The sequence below is a fragment of the Oxyura jamaicensis genome, chromosome 3 (genome assembly GCF_011077185.1).
Source record: "Oxyura jamaicensis isolate SHBP4307 breed ruddy duck chromosome 3, BPBGC_Ojam_1.0, whole genome shotgun sequence".
Taxonomy (NCBI): Eukaryota; Metazoa; Chordata; class Aves; order Anseriformes; family Anatidae; genus Oxyura; species Oxyura jamaicensis.
Window position 1 is genome coordinate 82,270,145 of NC_048895.1, and position 19,966 is coordinate 82,290,110.

General features: G+C 36.3%; 1 protein-coding gene across 2 annotated transcripts in view; it reads left to right on the forward strand.

Moving 5' to 3' along the window:
- Positions 1 to 19,966, forward strand: part of CEP162 (centrosomal protein 162) — a 41,378-nt gene that overhangs the window by 18,844 nt on the left and 2,568 nt on the right. For both annotated transcript variants that reach the window (XM_035321885.1, XM_035321886.1), the window contains exons 10-26: positions 344 to 466; positions 1,107 to 1,298; positions 1,455 to 1,536; positions 2,473 to 2,737; positions 3,772 to 4,039; positions 5,741 to 5,883; positions 6,652 to 6,879; positions 7,573 to 7,710; positions 8,528 to 8,640; positions 9,438 to 9,543; positions 10,324 to 10,450; positions 11,471 to 11,634; positions 12,306 to 12,410; positions 13,572 to 13,796; positions 14,906 to 15,576; positions 16,372 to 16,513; positions 19,071 to 19,169. In XM_035321885.1, coding sequence (XP_035177776.1) covers positions 344 to 466; positions 1,107 to 1,298; positions 1,455 to 1,536; positions 2,473 to 2,737; positions 3,772 to 4,039; positions 5,741 to 5,883; positions 6,652 to 6,879; positions 7,573 to 7,710; positions 8,528 to 8,640; positions 9,438 to 9,543; positions 10,324 to 10,450; positions 11,471 to 11,634; positions 12,306 to 12,410; positions 13,572 to 13,796; positions 14,906 to 15,576; positions 16,372 to 16,513; positions 19,071 to 19,169 — 3,191 coding nt within the window. The remainder of the gene's footprint in view (positions 1 to 343; positions 467 to 1,106; positions 1,299 to 1,454; positions 1,537 to 2,472; positions 2,738 to 3,771; positions 4,040 to 5,740; positions 5,884 to 6,651; positions 6,880 to 7,572; positions 7,711 to 8,527; positions 8,641 to 9,437; positions 9,544 to 10,323; positions 10,451 to 11,470; positions 11,635 to 12,305; positions 12,411 to 13,571; positions 13,797 to 14,905; positions 15,577 to 16,371; positions 16,514 to 19,070; positions 19,170 to 19,966) is intronic.

Below are 19,966 nucleotides of genomic sequence, written 5' to 3' on the forward strand. Positions count from 1 at the left end.
TTTTTCATCTGATTGTATTCCTTTGTGTTTTTTTTTTTTGTTTTGTTTTTTAACTAAATTTGGTTGTGTTCTATTGGAAGTCTGTTGGACTGAAATGATTAAAAATAAATCTACGTTAGCACTTCAAAGTAATTACTAATTTATTTTTTTATTTTACTAAACAGTACTTGCAATGCTTATATTTAGAGTTACTAGTATTAATGACATTATAATAATCTATATGTCTGCTTTTTTGGCACATTTAGAGCATCAAGATAAGCTTTGGTATACTTCTAATTCCAGCATAGATGGACTATGAATAAGAGAAGTATGTCTTCTTTAACACTTACCTTCTTTGTTTTAGTTGTATTACTTGATTCACAAGATTCAACTACAGAACTTCAAAAGGCTGTTGAAACATCAGATGTAGCTCTAGGTGAACATTATCAGCCTCAAGAAGTTAGTGGAATTGAAATGAATGAAGCAGGTAAAGATTTTTTTTTAATTTTTTTTTAAAGCAAACAGTTCTGGAGTCTTCGTTTGTTCTTAAGTTGTCAGTGAACATGAAGCCCTTGGCTTTTATTAACGTATCTTGAGAGGAGAAGGAATTACTTCAGTAAAAAGGTGTCTTTTTAGCACAAACACACCTTTTTACCCTTGGTTACTGTAAAGTTGCTTTTGACATTGCAGTCTGATTTATATACAATCTCTTTTAGTTACTCTCCATAGCTAAAATTCTGCTTTGGCAGTGTTCAGCAATAGTAAAATACACTGTTGTACAAAGCTCTGTAAGAGCTTGTACCCAGCTGATAACCAGAGTATGGCTCTGGTGGCGTCTATTAAAATCGTTGTTTCACATATACTGTTAGCTTTAGTAATGAGACAGCAGTGGGGGTAGGGCTGGGAAAGGTATGTAAACTGTAGATAAGGCTATTTAGCTCATACTAATTAACTTGGTAACTGTTTATTTTTGTAGCAGAAATGAGACTTATTTATTTTTTCAGTACTTGAAAACACTGTTCTCACCTGATAATAGTCCAAGCTTGTAACTGAAACCTGGGTTCTGGTGATACGTTTCCCAAGCAGAAAGTCCTGCAGTGTCTCTTAAGAGCTTGCATTTTTCACAGGCACTTCCTATGGACAAACTACCAGTGACACTGAAGCATTACACCAAGCGTATCACCACATTGATCAGTCTTTGGAAGACACTGATGACCAAAAAATACATGATTCTGCAATGGCAATCTCAAAATGCTTAGTGGAAAGTGTTTCACAAAATAATGATATCTATTCAAAAAACGTGTCAACCACTGAATCAGGTAAATACCTTAAAGGAAGGTGTGTATTGTACGAGCATGTGAGTGAACTAGTAATATCTTCAATATTCATTTTATGAAACATTTTTAAATGTTGTCCTTTTTACAAATACATTTTCTAATCTTGTAAAAATGTTTTTATTACTTTGCACTAATTAGACCTACCTACTGTGGAAGAATTGATGAGACCTATTAAAGGAGACTCATATAATGCCAGAGGATTTGATTTGAAACCTGAAAGGTATTTATTTCAGAATGTGTTTTAAGAATTGTAATAACTTAAGCCCATTAACTATTTGTGAAAAACAGCTTACAAATGACTCATCTGTCTTTTTCACTTTTTTCACTAAGACTGAAATTTTACTGTTTTGTGTTGGCATCATGGCATATTGCTGTGAGTTGTACAATGGTTATACAGTTAGTTGGTTTAGATCAGGGTGCCCAAACTTTGTTTATGTGATAAGCAGCAACGTTTGCCATGTCATTTGTATAAGTCTTCCTCATGCTGACAACTACTACAAATAGGATCTCTGCTTTCTGGGACTTGTGCTCATCATTCCCCTCGCCTGTACGTGGCTTTCAGCCCACATCCTATCCTAGTTCTCCAATTTCCACATTCTGCAAAGAGATCACATCTTCTTACACTGCAATTTCTACTTAATTTCTTCTTACATTCTTGCAATTTCTTCTAACCTATGTTCCATACCTGCATTTGTTCTTTTCCAACTGTTGTGTAGAGAAGAAAGCACAGGTCCTGTAGTTGTCAGAAATAGGTTTTGCCTAACAAATTAGTTTGAGCTTAACACTTTGCAAAAATTATCATTTGTGGTTTTATTAATGCTGACTGCATGCTTGCAGGTGTTCATCTTATAGCCCAGTTTGGTGCCTCCACAAAAGCAGTTACTGCTGGGAAATGTCTCTTGTTTCACAGTGTGGGAGTGAATCTTCAGCCTAGACTTCATATATATATATATACATATATATATATATATATATATATATATATATATAACTAAATCTGCAAGATTGTTCTTAAAAAGAGCCTAGTGACTCTTTCAAGTTCAAGCAGTCTTTACAGATGTTACATAAAGAAAAAATAGCCCACTTTTTCCAGAGTCACGGAAAGGCAAAGGGCAAAAATCTTACTATATAGTGACTTTATTCCTTTTTCTTGTAGTCCTGTGAAACAGACAGGCAGCACAGGAAATGAACTTGTCAATCACTTGCCCTTTAAAGAGCACCGGAATAATACAGGTTGGGAGACAAATGTACTTGAAAAATCTAACAAAGACGAGAGCATCTTTCTGCAGATGGGTGCAAATAAAAGTAACCTTCAGAGGGTGACTGAAAAAGAAATTCAGACCAGTGAAGTTCAGCCTGATGTACTAAATGAAAAGATTGTAGAAGACTGTCTGCTTTCACAAGGCAGCAAAACTAACCAGGTAAGTAGTATCAAACAGATTTTTATTATGTGAAAATACATTCAAAATGTATATGACTTTAGACTGCCTATTGAGTATGTTCTGATGTCTAGAAATTAAGAGTGTTGTTGTTTTTCTTGAAACCTTCATGTTATGATTGCTATTGTTAGACTTATCCACATCCAGTGGACTTTGGGACTGGCAGGACAGGAAGAATCTTAGCCCAATACATGTGAGGCTGTTGCAGTTCCATATCCCCACCTCAAGCTAGTAGTGAGTGTGAGCATGTATTCCCATTGAGGGGACTGTGTGAACACACACAAGGCTCAGAATGGAGAGTGTACCCACAGAGTGGATAGTTAGAAATACAGCTCATTAAGAGTGTAGATTAGACTGATCAGATGTAGGGCTTTTAATTAGACTAGCATGGTGAGCAGCAAACTGATCAGCTTCCCTAATCTTGTTTTCTGTTTCCCACACTTTTTTTCTACCTAATCCATATGAATCCTTCCTTTCACTTAATTTGCCATTTGTTTAGTTGTTTCATTCTGGTAGGCTTCCCACCAGGGCCAGTAAGCTAATCTTTCCCATTTGCTCTTCCTGGGAGTCAAGTGCTCTGTTTTCAATGATGAGGTTTAGGTTGTTTCTCTGCCTGCCTCTGTTTCTCTTCCTTGCTTGGTTTCTTTGTTCACTGTGATTTAGCCTTTAGTCAAATAACCTGACAGCTACATGTTTAGGTATGCTAAAGATCTTGTAATATATTACAACTTCCCAGAACAATAAAACAGAACCAGTGCAAATACTTGTTTTATATAAACTTCTGAAGTAGGAAAGCATAATAAATTCTGCAGGAATTTATTCTATTGCATGCTATTCACTTGGCTAAAATTAAATCTTAAAATTAATTCCCTTGTTTTTTTTTCTTCCCCTCCCACTCAGTAGTCTTACTGCTGTGTAATTCTGGTAACTGGTTCTATGTTTTTCTAGTAGCAAAAGTTGCCTTCAGATCACTCTAAACCCTAAAACCTGTTTTAAATATATGTGCTCTGTCATAGGCTATTCAGTCGCATTCCATGAAGAATGAAAGATCAGAGTCAATGACAACTAAGCAAATGTTGTACAAGAATAACAGAAGTGCAGCACCTTTACATAAAAAGAAGTCTTTGCATGGTCCTCAAGGAGTGGTTAGAAGTTCTGGGTATGGGAAATCCACTTCACACTCAAAACAGTCTTTTCCAGCTACTGAAAGGAAAATGCCAAAAGAAACTTTCAAGAAAAACACTGTGAAAGCAAGAAGTCCTTCAGACAGGGCCAAATCTAAAGGTAATTCTATCTTAAGAGGTCTGAAATTAAGAGTTCATTGCTGTTCATGCTTCACATCCTCTTTCTCCCCTAGCCCCCCCCCCCCCAAAAAAAAAGTTAACATTTCAAAATGGTGTAGAAGAATCCAAAACTAAATGTGATTAAGTACTGATTTTTTTAATATTTATCTGTGTATAAATCACCACTATATGTAGGATTTAGCTATTGTTCACCAGTAAGTCTAAAACAACACGAAGTCCAAAGCAGCTGTTGTTCAAAAATGAATCTCTATACATGACATTTTTAATTACAGTAAATGCAAAGATTTGCATTTGCAAGGCTAGCTTCTGCACATGATACTGAATTTATATTCTCAGCTTCTTTTTTTCATCTTTGTTTTTCTAGAAAACAAAACACTCTAAAATAAATAAATGAATGTCCTCTTTCCTGTTCATGTCTCCTGTTGTAGCACTAAGGAATGGATAATACCTATGTAGTCCTGTAAATGCTGAGCTGCAAGTAGAGGACTTTATTTATTTATTTTTGATGACTGACCTCTTGCTGGAAGGGTTTTCTCATATAATTCAACTGGCCATTTTTTGCCAGGCCACATTTGCAGTCTCAGAGGCGTGGGAAGATAACTTTCTGGGTGATGAGGTTTTAGCACGCTTGTACCATCTAATGTTTTTGAAAACCCTGCAAGTATTGTTGGTAAAACCAGTTGAGGATTAAGTTGCCTGCCTTAAGGAGTTGCTTCAGTGGCAGCCGTCAGACTAAGAGACCTTCTTACTTACAGCATTGCTGTAGAGCTGGAGATGGTGCAAGTGTACAGGCAGACAGAGGTGATAGAAGTGAAAGGCAAGTCCTAAGAAAATGAGGACACTAGCCTCACTCAAACATGCTTTTTTCTCTCTGTCTAAACAATTCTCCCACAGCAATTTCAGGTGCATTCAGAAGTTACTTTCAATAGAATGTGTTCTGCCTCTGTAGCTACGAAGAGAAAGGCATTGAAGCAAACAGTTCCCTAATCATCAGTGCTGAGGGAGCACCTTTGTGAGAGGAATGTGTGGAAAAATGTAAAAAGTATTAAATTTGGAAAATGATAATTGCCTGTTTGTTTTTAGGTATGATATTCCTAAGGAGGAGCTCTTAGCTTAAATCATTAAAGGCAGAAATGAAGTGGCAGTTGTAGTTAGTACTTGTATTTCAGAAGACTAAGTTGTGCATAGTTCCATGTATGGTAGTTACTTTCTAGGGAGAGCTTCCTTGATTTTTACTTCATTGTCAGGTTGATACTTGATGCAATAAACAGATATTGCAGCTCTTTATGTGCTACCTGCACTCCAAATTTTGAAAATCACTGTCTTACCTTCACCATAGCTTTGAACGTTTTATTTCTGTATACACAAATAATTGATCCCTTCTCAAGCAGAGAAATGAGATGAATCTTGTTTCATAAAGGATTTATTATCCAGCTATTTATCCCAGTTGATCTTGTGGGGTTTTTTGTTTATTTGTTTTTACCTTAAATACAGAACTGATGCCTGCTACATTTTCTGTAATGTCTAATTGCTCTGAATTTTCTATATTTAATTCAAAATACAGGTTGTGGAATGCTTCAGTTGCATGCTTAAGGGTTGGATCACATGAATAAATTTTTTTTTCAAGGACTTTAAATTCTAAGATTTAATTTTGTTCTGTTTTCCTTTCTGCCTGATGAAGAAGTCTTATTTGCTACAAGGATAGTAAGATCTGCAACAAATGAACCACCTTCTAAGGAGGATATTAACAGAGTTATGCCTGGACAATCAGTTGTTCCTAACGTTGGGCACCAGGTTGGGGATTCTTGCAGACAGTATCAGCAAGTAAGTAGTAATTAGTGATGCTCCTAATTATAGCATGTACAGCTTGGTTTGCAAACCTATTTTGTCAAACCTTTTAATAATATTCACAAGATATTGAATAAAGACTTTTATTTAGTCAAATGCTTGGTTTTGCTTTTAAAATCTTTAAGAATAATACTGCTTTTCAGTTGCTTGGATAATTCGGTTGCTTTAGTAATTCTAGGTACTTCAAGTTTTAAAGCTTATTAATTTCTTTAAAAAATATGCTGTAGAATTGGGTATAGTTTTAAATATTTTTTTTTTCTTAAAAATGTTCTGCTAAGGATCTTAAACAGTACTTGTATTTGTTTTTTTACCTGAGTTACACTGAATGTTTAATAGTATCTTTTGACTTCTCTAAGATGACTAAATTTGCAGTACCATGTTGGATTTTCCTTCTTCCTTGCAAATTGTATAAAAATGTACTGAATGCCTAAATCATTGTTGCTTTTCAAAAATATGTATAATGGAATAAATCCAGTGGCTGTGTAGTGGCTCTCATATGAGAGGTTTTTGTTTCTAGCTTTTTTTTGTTTTGTTTTCCCCATGCATTTTTAAGAAATGAGAAAATAGCTCATTAAAGGAAAAAATGTGGGATGTTTTGGTACTAGAATGGTGTTTTATTTTCCCTTCAAGTATCCTATGTGGTTTCCAAGAGCGAGATAAGCCAGTTAAATAAAATTGATGAGAGTAATTTTCTGTAAACAATCAACTCGGTTTAATGGTTCCCTGAATTTCTCTCTTCACTAGCATTTGCCATTTTCTCCTGTCAAAAGTTGTGAGAGAGAAATATATTTGCTAAGACGAGCACAAGTTGCTGAGGAGGACCTGAACAGAGCTCGTGATTTGATTCAACAACTAACCAGCACAGTTTCACAAAAGGAGAAAGAAATGGAGACAAAGATACTGGAATTGAAAACACAGCATGAAAAAGAGCTTTCTCAGTGGGGTCAGGAAAACTATGTTCTTCAGAGCAAGGTACATTATCACCTTGTATCCTGCTAGTATAGAAAATGAGAAACATTACTTCTGAAAGTTGTTATTCTGAAAGCATGTTATTTTAGATGAGTTGTTAATGAGTAGAAAATCCACACAAACAAACCAGTAGTGTATGTGATCAAATGTTTACCCAGTGGTTCATTTATTTCCTATAGGACATGATCTTTTTTTCTATAAACTATCTTGCCCTGAATTCACTTATTTTGCTATTTCGAGACTTCTGCAGCAGTTTTATTTGTTTGTTTGTTTTTCAAAGATTTAACTTGGTCTTATTTGTTACTCTTACCCATTTTTTAAACACATACTTCTTGTTGAAAAGCAGAAAAGTATGATACGTTGAGATACTGTTTATTTGATGCACATTTCAATGTTGTGTTTTATCTGTAAGGCATATTTGCAGGGTTATTTCACTATAACTTCCAGTCTAGGTAAAAAAGAATAGAAAATGGAAGGTATAATTAAAAAATAATAATAATTAAAATTTACCAAAATTTTTATACTTTATTGCTGTTTTGTATTGCTTCTGTTAAACTCCAGTGACAGCATTAGCTCATTGATCTACTTTTATATCTCATTGTGTAGTAAGTTATGTATAATATAAAGTGTAGCATTGTAGAGGATTTCACATGACTAACAAATATGCATCAAATCATTTCTATTTCTTTCTGAAAGTTGAGAAGCATGGAAGAGCTGACTAAAGAAAAGAGGTGGATCCATCATACAGCAACAGTTCCTGTCACTGAAGAAAAACTGTCACAAATACAAAAAGAAATTGAAGATCAAGAGGTCATTATTCAAGGTTATCAGCAGGTATACCACACAGCATTTCACATTGTGTTCTGGCCAATTTCAGAAAGAAAACTATTTAATGGTTACTACTGTTCTGTTGAAAATAGTTACCTTTCTGTCTAAAAAGTGAATGAAATACAGATAAATTGCACGTTGAACAAGTGTTTTATACATGGCTAGTTTGAACTAAGCTTTTTGCCCCAAATGTAGTAGAAAATGTATACTTATAAGTAATATTGGAAGTCTGTAGGGTTCTGTTTTAAGATGTTTTTCACAGAATATGAACAGCTGATTACAAGGAAACCTTGTAAGTGTGCCTGATTTATTACTTAGTCAAGCATAGAAATAGATGATGCAAGCTTAATGATCCCTTTGAATACTTGCAGCTGTAAAATAAGTTAGTTTAACCAGCTTCCAGCTGGTGCTCAGTAGCATTTCTTAGTACGTTTTACATGCAATGTCTTCCCATTGTGGCTGTAGGTATGGAAAATCAGTGACTGGTTTTGTTCACAGAGTTGGAGCACGGACAGGCTGAACTTTGATCTATTGTCACTCATCCACGCTTGAGAATATAGTTGGGATAGCTTTGCAGAGGCGCTAACCCAGGAGGACTTGTACTCCAGAGTGAACAGCCACTTGGGCGAGGTTTTAGAGGTCACTAAATACGACTTTAGTGTAACAATAACGAAAGTAGATAGCCTTTTTGGAAATTTGGTAATAAACATTTGCTATTTGCATCTCTTTCAGTGTTTCAGGAGGGAAACTGTTGTTTTTGAACTAGGTAGAACAGTAATTTATCAACATTCAGTTAACATTAACTTGGACTGTTTCATCTTAGGAAAATGAGAAGTTGTACAAACAAATGAAAGAGCTGCAAATCCAAAACAAAAAAAATGAAGAACAAATGTTTAAGGAAAATCAGTGTTTAATGTCTGAGTTAATAGTCCTAAGGTAAGCTTAGTTAAACATCTGACCTAAAGTCTCTAGATTTCTCAGGTGACTTTATTATTTTTGATTATGAAGAATCACTGCAAAGTCTGTCAGATGCATGTTTTGTGGTGTTTCTTGGATTTGTGATTTTTTTTTTTTATGTTTTGTTGTTGTTGTTGTTTTTTGAGAAAATTTAGATTTATACTGATTATGGGCATTTAATTCTTGGTATTTTTGCTGATCTTGCAGACCTGTGGAAGACTAGAGGCTCCATTTGGGGAATATTTCAATTCTAAAATTCAAACATCGTTATTCAGATCAGAATGCTTAACACGTATACTGTACTTGTTCTGGCATTTCAGCTCTGCACAAATCTGAAAATGTTTTGATATTGTTGTAAGATAGACAGATAGATCAGGAGCCACAAGGGATCCTGGAAGTGGAGTAGCCATTAGATTCACTGCACTGTAGGCCCTGTAAGATTTGTGTCCTATGTAAGTAACGAGAAAAAAAAAAAAAACAAAAAAAAAACTATCAACTGTGTATATTCCTAATTTATAAATCTTTGCCTGGGAGAGGCCCGTAGATGAGTTTCATTGATGAAAATAGGTTTTCTTTCCTCCTCTTATGTAGCAGATTTCCCCCATACAGGTAATTTTTTTTTATTTTTTTTTTTGTATAAGGATGCACTGTGTGGTTGCTTTTTTTTTTGAGCCTGCATGAAGTGACATTATATAGTACCATTTGGAGGGTTCCGTGTTTTCCTTTCAGTATGCCAAGTCATCACGTTGCACAATTGGCTTTGTTCTTTTTTTTAGAGAAAAGATAGAAAAAATTAATATCCAGTCACGAATTGTGAAGGATTCTGAACCAGGCAGGAATCAAAGTTTCACAGAACTGATTTCAGAACTTCGAGCAGCACAGGTAGGTATATGCCAAGCCTGTTCTTCACATGGAGGGAAAAAAAAAAAAATCAATATTGTAGACTAACAATATAAATGAAGAAGGTAGTTGAGCATACTTTTCTTTTACACTGCTGTGTGCCAAGCTTCTGAGAATTCATTTGATGATACATTTGTAATTTACAAGCAATCCCTTTCTCATCAATGAATTCTCACAAGTAATCTCTTAAATCACAGATTCACTGAAAGCGTGGTGTTTGTATTTACTGACAGTCCTGAAATACCTTGTGTTGCAGAAAGTAGCAGCGCTTCTGTAGATTTCACCCCTGAGACAAATCCAGAACAGTGTTTATCACCGCTTTCTACCAAGAAGGTTTTAGAAAAGAACGTTGGAGAGAAAATAATGTTAGAACTTGCTCATCTTACTCTTCTAGTACTCTACGTGCTTCTGGTTTTGAGGGAGAATTAAAACTAAAGGCTTCCAAGAGCTTTTGTTGTTCTGCTTACTGCAAGATGAGGGACTGTTACTGTACGTACTTGCTCCGATGATCAGGCCAGAAACTAAAAGGAGTTTTGTTTTGTTGTTGTTTTGTTATAAAATGATGAGGGAAGCTGGATCTAAAGAGTTTCACAACCAGTGGAATTGTTCGTGGTCTGATACAGCTGACATTGAGCCCTAAAGACTCCAAGGGCTCCTCTAGTTTCAATGCTGCCACAGTGATTTAATCATTTTATGGTGAAAAACACGTTAATGTTGATGTGTGTTTAGTTTTCACATCTTACCATTTTCTCTAAAACTCAGAAGGAAGAAAATAAATTACAAGAAGAGATAAAACGTCTTAAACAAGATAAACAAGCTCTTGAGGTAGACTTGGGACTAGCAAAGAAAGAGAGAGATTTAGCAAAAGTCCAAATTGCATCCACATCAGGTAACGTACCTTGGTTTTATTGAGTAGTTGTGCCTATTCTTTGTATGACTACACAAATATACAACTAAAACTTGCTTCTTCATATAGTGTGACTTTGGAAATGATCTAGATACATTTGACTAATATTGTCTAAACTTGCAATAAAAGTATATGGTGAAGGAGAGTATGTACCTTTGGCACTCTATTAGAAAGCCTTTTATTGTATCCAGACAAACTCTTTATTGCTTATTAAGCTTGTTTTCTTGCCTATCTCTCAGTGGACATGGAAAACATGCAATTCCACTTTTATGACAACTCTGTTCATAAGAAAAGATTGACTATGTTGCCTCTTAATTTGCTACTTAGATCTGCTCAGCAGGCTTCATTTTTTTGTTGTTGTTGGTTTTTTTTTGTTTTTTTTACCAGCAAGTTATGCTTTGTGACATTTTTGCACATTCTTATCTAAACTTCCTCCAGGTTGTCTTCAGCTTTCTTAATGAGAGGAGGGACAGAAATTGGACTCTTTCCATTTCCCATATCAAGCATCACAAGTGCTAAGAGCTGTAAGAGCTCTTCTCAAAATGCTTGATCACTAAATGGAATGAGCATGGTCAATACATAGCAAAATATATATTCTTTATTCTGTCATTTTTGTTACTGAAAACTTGTTTACTAGAACCTTATTCTAGCAGGTAGCATAGAAGAGTAGATCCTGCTGGGATTCTGTTTTAAATACCTTCTATGCAAACTGTGAACCATTGACTACTACTATATATGAAATAATTATTATTCTATGGTTTGTGTTTTGTGTTTTGTTTTTTTTTTTTAAATATTGTTGCATTTTAAGTCCTAATTTGCATCTGATTTTAAAACTTTACTGCAATGACGGTTTGTCAAAATAGGATTGTCAAAATAGTAAATGTATGAAATGTGCTGAGAAGAATAGTATTGACTATCCAACACATTCAAATGCATTGAATTATGTATTCTTCAACACATAATTACTAAAAAAACAATAATAAGGGTGTTTTATTCTTGTAGGTGAGAAGTCTTACGAATTTAAAGTTATGGAAGAATCATACAAACAGGAAATTCTTAATTTAAAAAGAAGACTTCAGTGGTATGCAGAAAATCAGGATCTTCTAGATAAAGATGCAGCCCGTCTTAAAGATGCAAGAGAAGAAATTGAGAAACTAAAACTAGAGGTGATAAATATTTAGCTTTATTTAAAGTGCTGAAACTTAAAATGATTTCTACTGATGTGTATAACGTAACTTTGTCCTTCGTAATGCTCCCACCTTTTTTGAAGAAAAACCACATGAAACCTTCATAACCTTTAAATCAAATGTGGATGTCTTTATATTCAAAATATGAATTACTGCACATGCAGTCAGAATTGCAAGTGCATGTTGCTTAAAACTGTTCTTGCTTGTGTTTGACATACTAATGATACTCCTAGAAACAAAAGCAATGTGACTTAAGACTTGCAAATTTCTTGACTAAGAAAAACTGACCCTGAATTCATGTACTATAATGTAGTACGTTATATTATTTCATATTAACCAAGCCTGCATAGTGGGAGGATGGGAGGGAAGAAAGCAGATTTACTGGTTTGCAGTCAAGAATTGTGCCAGAGTAAAAGCTTTCTTCTAGATTTCTGTGTCTAGTTTCAGTTTTAACTCCATGGATCTTAATTGTCTTCAAGAAGCTGTAACTTAGTTTAAAAACATAAAGGAACGATTAGTACAGAAATAACTATTAACACTTCTTAAGTTGTAGAATATGTCTATGATTGTTTTTATTTGAAATGCTTACTTTTGTACTACAGGAAAACATCTCTGAAGGTATATTTCAATTTTTCTTATAAATTGAATAGGTCGAGAAGCTCAGAGCTGAAGCTGGAGACCAGTGTGTGCAACAGAAGAAACGTCTGAAAGACAGAGCAGCAGATGCTAAAAGAATTCAGGACCTTGAGCGACAAGTATGCCGTAATAAACTGTGTTACACTTAACCTGTATTTTAGATAAGGTCACTTACAAGGCTTACTAGCCCTTTCATAAGGGTAAAGCACTGAATGAAGCCCTGTGACAAAGTCATTTTTATACTGTGGAACACTCAACACAAAAAGCTACTATTATTTAATTGCAAAGGGCTCTCCTGCTCCTGTGTTCTAATAAGCCATTTACCAACAACCTGTTTAAAGTCCTTTCATGTTAAATTACTGTTCAGTGTTTCTTGGAAAAGAGCAAGAGGGCAAAAGCACATGCAAGCTTCCCATTTCTCTTCTGAGATTCCTTCTGTATTTAGTAAATCTTTAATATTTTGACCAATTTCAACCAAGTTGTTTCAAGGTAAGACATGGAAATTCCATTGAATTCCTACTAAAACCATGAAAACTGGGAAAATAGAGAACTTAAAATCCATGTTTCTACTGAGGAAAAAGTCAGGAGGAACTGCAGTTTTTGAAGGTGGCAGCTGGTTACCATTTCACTCCAAAATCATTCAGTTTGCTATGCTGGGGGAGAAGCAGGGATGTAGGACAAATAGGAAAGAGCCTTTGCGGTATTCTAATGCAAAGCATGCAGAAAGCATCTTATCCATAGATTTAAAAATAATAATACATTTTTATTAGTCTTGCACACAGGTTTTGGTTTATTTTGGAGTTTGCAATGAAATAATAAGAAAAAAAGACAGATAATCTGTTACTGAGAGAATTTCAATACTGTTATGAAATCTCTGTGTAGCAGTTGGAAAAGTGGAGTGGAATGTGAAATTGTGAATGTGAAGTCCAAAAGAAAAGCAAATATTTTAACAGCATTGAGAGCCTTATACAACTTAAGTGCTAAGAAAGTAAATAAAAGGTCTATTTGACATAAGACGATCTGAAGACTAGAGCTATTCTGTTTAAATTTGTGATGTTGTATCAGTCAGTCACTAAGAGATGTTTACAGAAGAGCAAGACTCATCAATAACAAATGTAAGCAATGAAAAAAAAATCATAAAAATTCTCAAAACACATCTTCTTCTCGTTCTTTACCCAGCTTAAATGGATCATGTTTGTCAATGTTCTGTCTCTTATTTCAGTTCATTTTTCACTAGAACTTTCTTCTTTTTAATTTCTAACTTAATTTTCTTTTGGTAGATCAAAGAAATGGAAGGCATTCTAAAAAGAAGGTATCCAAATTCTTTGCCTGCTTTGATGTTCGCTGCTGCTGCTGCTGAGAAAACTAATGATCTTTCAGCTAAAACAAACACGATTGATTTTTTGGAGAGAAGAATAAAAAAGTTAGAAACAGAACTTGAGGGTAAAGATGATGAAGCTAAAAAAAGTCTCCGTGCCATGGAACAACAGTTTCAAAAAATAAAGGTAAAAGATGGAGGCTTGTTGAGTAGTCTGCTCCAGAAGTTACAGTCATAAGGCTACTGGGGTCTACCACAGACCAGTGGTGAAAACTGAAGGCCAAGACCACACTGAAAAAAATATTAAAAGAATTTATAGCCAGAACTTCAGTGATTTGGGCATCTAAAATGTAAAGAGCATTTAGAATTGTTAGAGTACTATCAAAACTGAGAGGACAAGTTCCTGGGGCATAACAACTTAGTTCTTACAAAGAGGATATGTGGATATCACCCTGTGGGTCAGAGCTGCTGTTCACCTACTTCCTTGCTGTACGCACAGCAGGTTGTGGTTTCCTTCTGCAGGGAACACTAAGCATTCTATCCAAAATCTATATAGATAGCAATTCTTTAAGATTTGTGTTAGGAAACACTGAAATTCGGCATCTTACCTCATAGAAAGGTAAACTTCACTGGTTCTTAATGAGCAGGAAAGGAAAGCATTGGTCAGTTTTTCCTCCTTTCTCCATGTGAATAGCACACCTTGCTTTCCTTAGAGGAAAGCTAACAAGCCTAACAGGAAGGGTTGCTCTGTCCTCAGCTTATTACAGAGAAAGATTCTGTGACTGAATTCAGAGTTCTATATTTACAACAAATTCCAATTGGGCAGATTTTTATTTTAAGATAATTTTTAAGATGTGAAGTACAATTTTACGAATATGACAATAATATTTGCAAACATGGCAAACAATGCTAGATTTTAATAAAAATAAAAATTTCTTGATATTTTAAGATAATTTGCTTGTTTAAGTTGTTAACATCGGAACAGAACAAACTTACATAAAAAATTATTTCATGTCCATTTAATTTTCTTTCCAATAGCGACTGTATTCACTGTGAGTAGATGAGTTTGTAGTAAATGTCTTGAGTAATTCTGTACTACATCAGACTTAGGTTTCCTTCGCATTTTTTTCACTAATATCTGACCTGATTTAATAGTGTTGTTAGTAACACTGATGTGTATCCTGTCTTAAAATCTTGCCTTAGACACACAACAACTTTAAAGAATAATAGAAAGAGCTATTCATAAATATACAGTTAAGGAAACTGCTTTCCCCCTTTCTCCCACCCCTACTCCAGATACAGTATGAGCAAAGACTTGCAGAGCTTGAGCAGCTGCTTGCCTACAAATTCATGAGTCAATTGCCAAAACCAAATGCTGATAAAGCCAATTCTACTGAACTTGAAGAGGAGCTTCAGAATCTGAAGAAAACCCATCAGATCACCGTTAAAAACCTTGAGACAGAAATTGAAAACCTCAAGAGTCAAAATTCCCAATTAAAGTTCAGAAGTAAAAAGGATAACAAAGACTTAAAATTAACAGACTCTCAAATGAAAGAAGGTAACATAAAAGACAGACTGTTAAAACTAAATCAAGAACTGGTCACAAAAAATAAAGAAATAAGAGACCTTACAAAAACTGTAGAGAAACTTCAAAAAGAAAGGATGATGATGTTGTCTGATGATAATTTGAGAAATAAAGCTGATAATAAGGAAAACTCTCAAGAGATCTTGAAAAAGAATACCTTAGCAACAGATGAAAGGAATTCCAGCAACAGTGAACCCTTTCTGGGCATTTTTCATGATGACAGAATATACCAACCTCATATCTTTTCTGGTCCTAATATCTCAGAAGTTCTGCAAGAAAATGCACAGTTGAAGGAGGAGCTAGAAAAATTGTCTCTAGAAATGAACCAGCAGAGGGTGAAGTCTCAAGCAACACTGGCTTATTCTGAAAATAATATACGAAGGTAAATGTTCAGCATGTTCCTTTAAAAACCTTGTTAATAAGGGGTGATGCAGGATCAAAATGACACGTCAGCCATGTGTGAAGCCAGGTTATACCTGACCATCATTCTCTGTAAATTTCATTTTTGCTGTTTGATTTTTCGGAGCAGTGTACAGACACAATTATTCCTGCAGGAAAACCTGTCTCAGTCCTTTTTCAGTACTACAATTTGTCATGGTTCTGAGTGAAAAAGATCTCAGTATAAATCATTGTATCATAAATGCTTTGTGTTACATAGCATTAATGCTTTGTACATATTTTGATACTTTGCTTCAAACTGGGGCATGCTTTCAGTGGGAGTGACTTGACCAACTGTAGTAACTTTACACTTCACATAGTTTCCCTTAGCTCCCTTCATATTCAAGGTAGAGGTAATAAGCACGTTTAGGTAGCAACCCATTTTATTCTAAAATAAATATCTGAAATAGCACAGCTAAATTGTGATTTAACAGCATCTATTTTCTCTCCCCTGATTTTTATAAGAGTCTAAAAAGGTGATTGGCTGAGTTTTCAGTATTCGAGCTGCCTCTAGTTAAATGAAACACATAGCCAACATTGTAGGTTTCCCACCCTCTTATCTCTCCAAAGTGGTGGAAGTACTGGTGGTGGTGTCTCTTGCAAAGTATTATGAAATATCTAAGATGTGCTGCCTTTAACATTTATTTTTTCGTATTTTGTGTTCAAATGAGAAAATTCACTGTATTTTTGAAGAACTGTCTTGCTGCTTTACTACGTGTTATATTCTTCTCCTGTCCAGGATACAGGAAGACACAGCAGAATACATCGCGTCTCTGAAAGCTTCCCATCAGAGAGAAGTAGAGAACATCCTTTGCCAGTACGCAAAGGAGCATTCTGCTTCCAAAGTAGCTGAACTTAACAGCAGAATTTCAACACAAGAGGTGAGATACAGTAGATACATTCATTACACATAGCAATCTAGAAACAAATAACTCTAACAGATATCTGTAACTTTTATTTTCCTTTTAAGTAGGATGTATTGTTTCAGAAATGGGCCTGTGCCACTTATTCAGAGAATAAAAATGGCTGAGACTGGAAGGGACTTCTGGAAGTCATCCGGTCCAACCACCTGTTGAAGCAGGGACACCCAGGGCAGGTTGCCCAGGACCACGTCCAGGTGATTTTTGAAGATCTCCAAGAAGGGAGACTCCATCACCTCTCTGGGCAAGCTGTGCCAGTGCCAGTCACCTGCACACTAAAGAAGCCTTTCTTGACACTTAAAGGGAACCTCCTGACTTTCAGACTGTGGCCACTGCTTCTTGTCCTGCCACCATGCACTGCTGTGCCAGAGCTTGGCTCTCTCTTCTACACACCTTCCCTTCAGGTGTTTATATACACTGATAAGATGCCCTGAGCCTCCTTTTCCCCAGGCTGAACAGTCCCAGCTCTCAGCTTTTCCTTGTTATAGATGCTGCAGTCCATTCATGATCTTTAGCTGCCCTTTGCAGGACTCTCTCCAGTCTGTCCAGGTCTCTTGCACAGGGGAGCCCACAGCTGGATACAGCATTCCAGGTGTGGCTTTACCAGTGCTGAGCAGAGGGGAAAGGATCACTTCCATGGACCTGCTGGCAACACTCCTCCTAATGCCCTCCAGGATACCATTAGTGTTCTATTTAACTTGGTGTCCACCAGGACCCCCAGGTCACTTTTTGCAAATCTGCTTTCCAGCTGATCAGCCCCCAACATGTACTGGTGCTTGGGCTTGTTCCTCTCCTGCAGACAGGACTGCACAGGTCCCATCATGGAGGGTCCTCTTGGCCCATTTCTCCAGCCTGTCCAGGTCACTCAATAACAGCATAGCCATCCAGTTCTAAATCCCATCAGAAAACTTGTGGACAGTACACTCTGCTCCACTGTCCAGGTCACTGATGAAGACGTTGACCAGGACTGGCCCCACTATTGATCCCAGGGGTACTCCTTAGTTACCTGTCTCCAACTAGGCTTCACTCCACTAATTACCGCCCGCTGGGCCTAGCCATCCAGTCAGTTTTCAATCTGTTTTGCTGTCTGCTCATCCAGCCCTTACTTCATCAGCTTTTCTATGACAGTCTTATAGGAGACAGTGTCGAAAGTAGGCAATACCCACAGTTCTCCCCTCATCTAACAAGCTAGTCGTTTCATCATAGAGCATTATCAGGTTGGTCAAGTATGGCTGCCCATTTGTGAGTCCATGCTAAGTACTAGCAATCACTTTCTTGTTTTTTCATGTGCTTGCAAATGGTTTGCAGGATTAGTTGCTCTGTCACCTTTCCAGGGATCAAGTTGTGAGGCTGTCTGGCGTGTAGTTCCCTGGGTCTTCCGTCTTGTCCTTTTGAAGGAAGGAGTGATGTTTGCCTCACAGTAGCACCCTATCAGGGTCCATGGGTTTCTGGATGTCCAGTTTGCGTAATTATTCTCTAAGCTGATCCTCTTCCACCAAGCGTACATCTTCCTTGCTCCAGACTTGCCCCCTGGTCTCTGGAGCCTTGCATTCCTGAAGGAATTCCTAGCTAGGAAAGACAAAGGCAAAGAAGTCACGCAGTACCTCTGCCTTTCCCTGTTCTGTATCACTAGGGTGCCTGCCCTGTTCAGCAGCAGGACCACATATTCCCTAGCCTTCTGTTTGCCACTTACATACTTACTGAAGCTCTTTGCCTCTGTTAGTCTCACCAGTTTCAATTCCAGGTGGGCTTAGGCTTCCTTGTTCAAATCTCTGCGTACTTGGACAATGCCTCCACATTCCTCCAAAGTTACCAGTCCCTGCTTCCTTTTTGCATTGAGTTAGAAAAGGAGCTACTTGTTTGTCTGTGCAGACCTGCTGGTGTTTGACTTGCTGCTTGTTGGGATGGACTGTCCTCAAGCTTGGAGGAGGATCCTTGACTATCAACCAGTTTTCTTGGGCACCCCTTCCCTCCAGGGCCCAGTCCTTGCAGCCAAGGTTATATTTGACCTTCACATCCCCAGTGAGTCCTTCCTTGTTTGTGAGTTTGGTGCCCAGCAGAGGATCTCTTCTAATTAAGTCCTCTCTCACCTGGGTCAAGAAGTTGTCACTGATGCTCTCCAGACACCTTCTGGGTCACTGACGCTGTGAAGCAGATATTGGGGTGAGTGTTGCCCAAGAAGATCTAGGTCTCCAATTATATTTGTGCAATAAAATTTGGGGAGAAAATGCCTACAGTATGAAGGTAGGAAGCACTAATGGATTCAGATTCTCAATATTTTTTTAACTGAGGGAAGTAAACTGAAGAATGAACTTGTTTTTGCATACTATACATGTACATGTGTGCTGCGTAACAACTCGGGTAATTTTAGAGTCAGTAGTAGTTTTTAATATATGCATTGCTTGTAACTGCAGTACTACAACACTGATTATATTTCTGGTGTATTTTTCCTGTGTAGGTTTTCATATGTTGTCATGAGAATTTGTTAGTGATAACTATACTTAATTTTTTTTTGTAGATATTAATAAAACATCTCCAAGAACAAATCAGTGAACACCAGAGACATCAGGAAGCCCTTCTAGTTTCACAAATGCGAGAGGAATTCCTACAAAAAGAGGTATATGTAAATTTGGATCCAGGGTACCTTACAAAATTGTTTTCTTTTTCATCCTTGTAATGAAATACCTCAAGTAATATATAGCAAAATAAGCCTTAGAAACAGCATCTTTATCAGTATCTCCTACACCAATTGTATCTGAGAATGCAACTTATTATTTTTTTTTTCTGAAGAAGGTCAGTGCTCAGATATTGGATAAGGGGACAGAAGGGTTATGATAAAAGACTGTAAAGCTTTTGCTTTAGTTTACTCGTACACATTAAGAAAGTGAACAAAAAACCTTAGTATGTTAAAAGAAAAAATTTCAAATCAAAATAGGAAAAGAATGAGAATAAAACAATAGAGCTTTTTAAGAAAACATACCTAAATTTCTGGAGGCTCTGGAAAATCAGTTGCAAGTCATTGGTTGAGCTGATTTGACCTGCCAGTTATTAGACCAAAAGGGTATGATCATGTGTGTTAGCAACATGTTTTTTCTTACTTTATTCCTCAGAAATGAGTTTCACTGATATATTTTATATTTGATCTTTATCCGATGTGTATGAGGAAAAAAGAGTGTGAGAAATTTTTGATCATAATATCCTCTATTAATTTTTAGTATGTTTAGACGTATAAAAATTGACTGTGAATAATCATTTCATGACTCATTACAAACAGGATTGGATTTAGCAAAAAAAAAAAAAAAAAAAAGACTAGACTTTCTTATCTTCGGGCCACTTTATACAAATGAAAGATAAAGACCCTGAGCCCGTGTTTACGCTTTCAAATAAAGGACTTATTTCTCTTTTAAGTCTTCC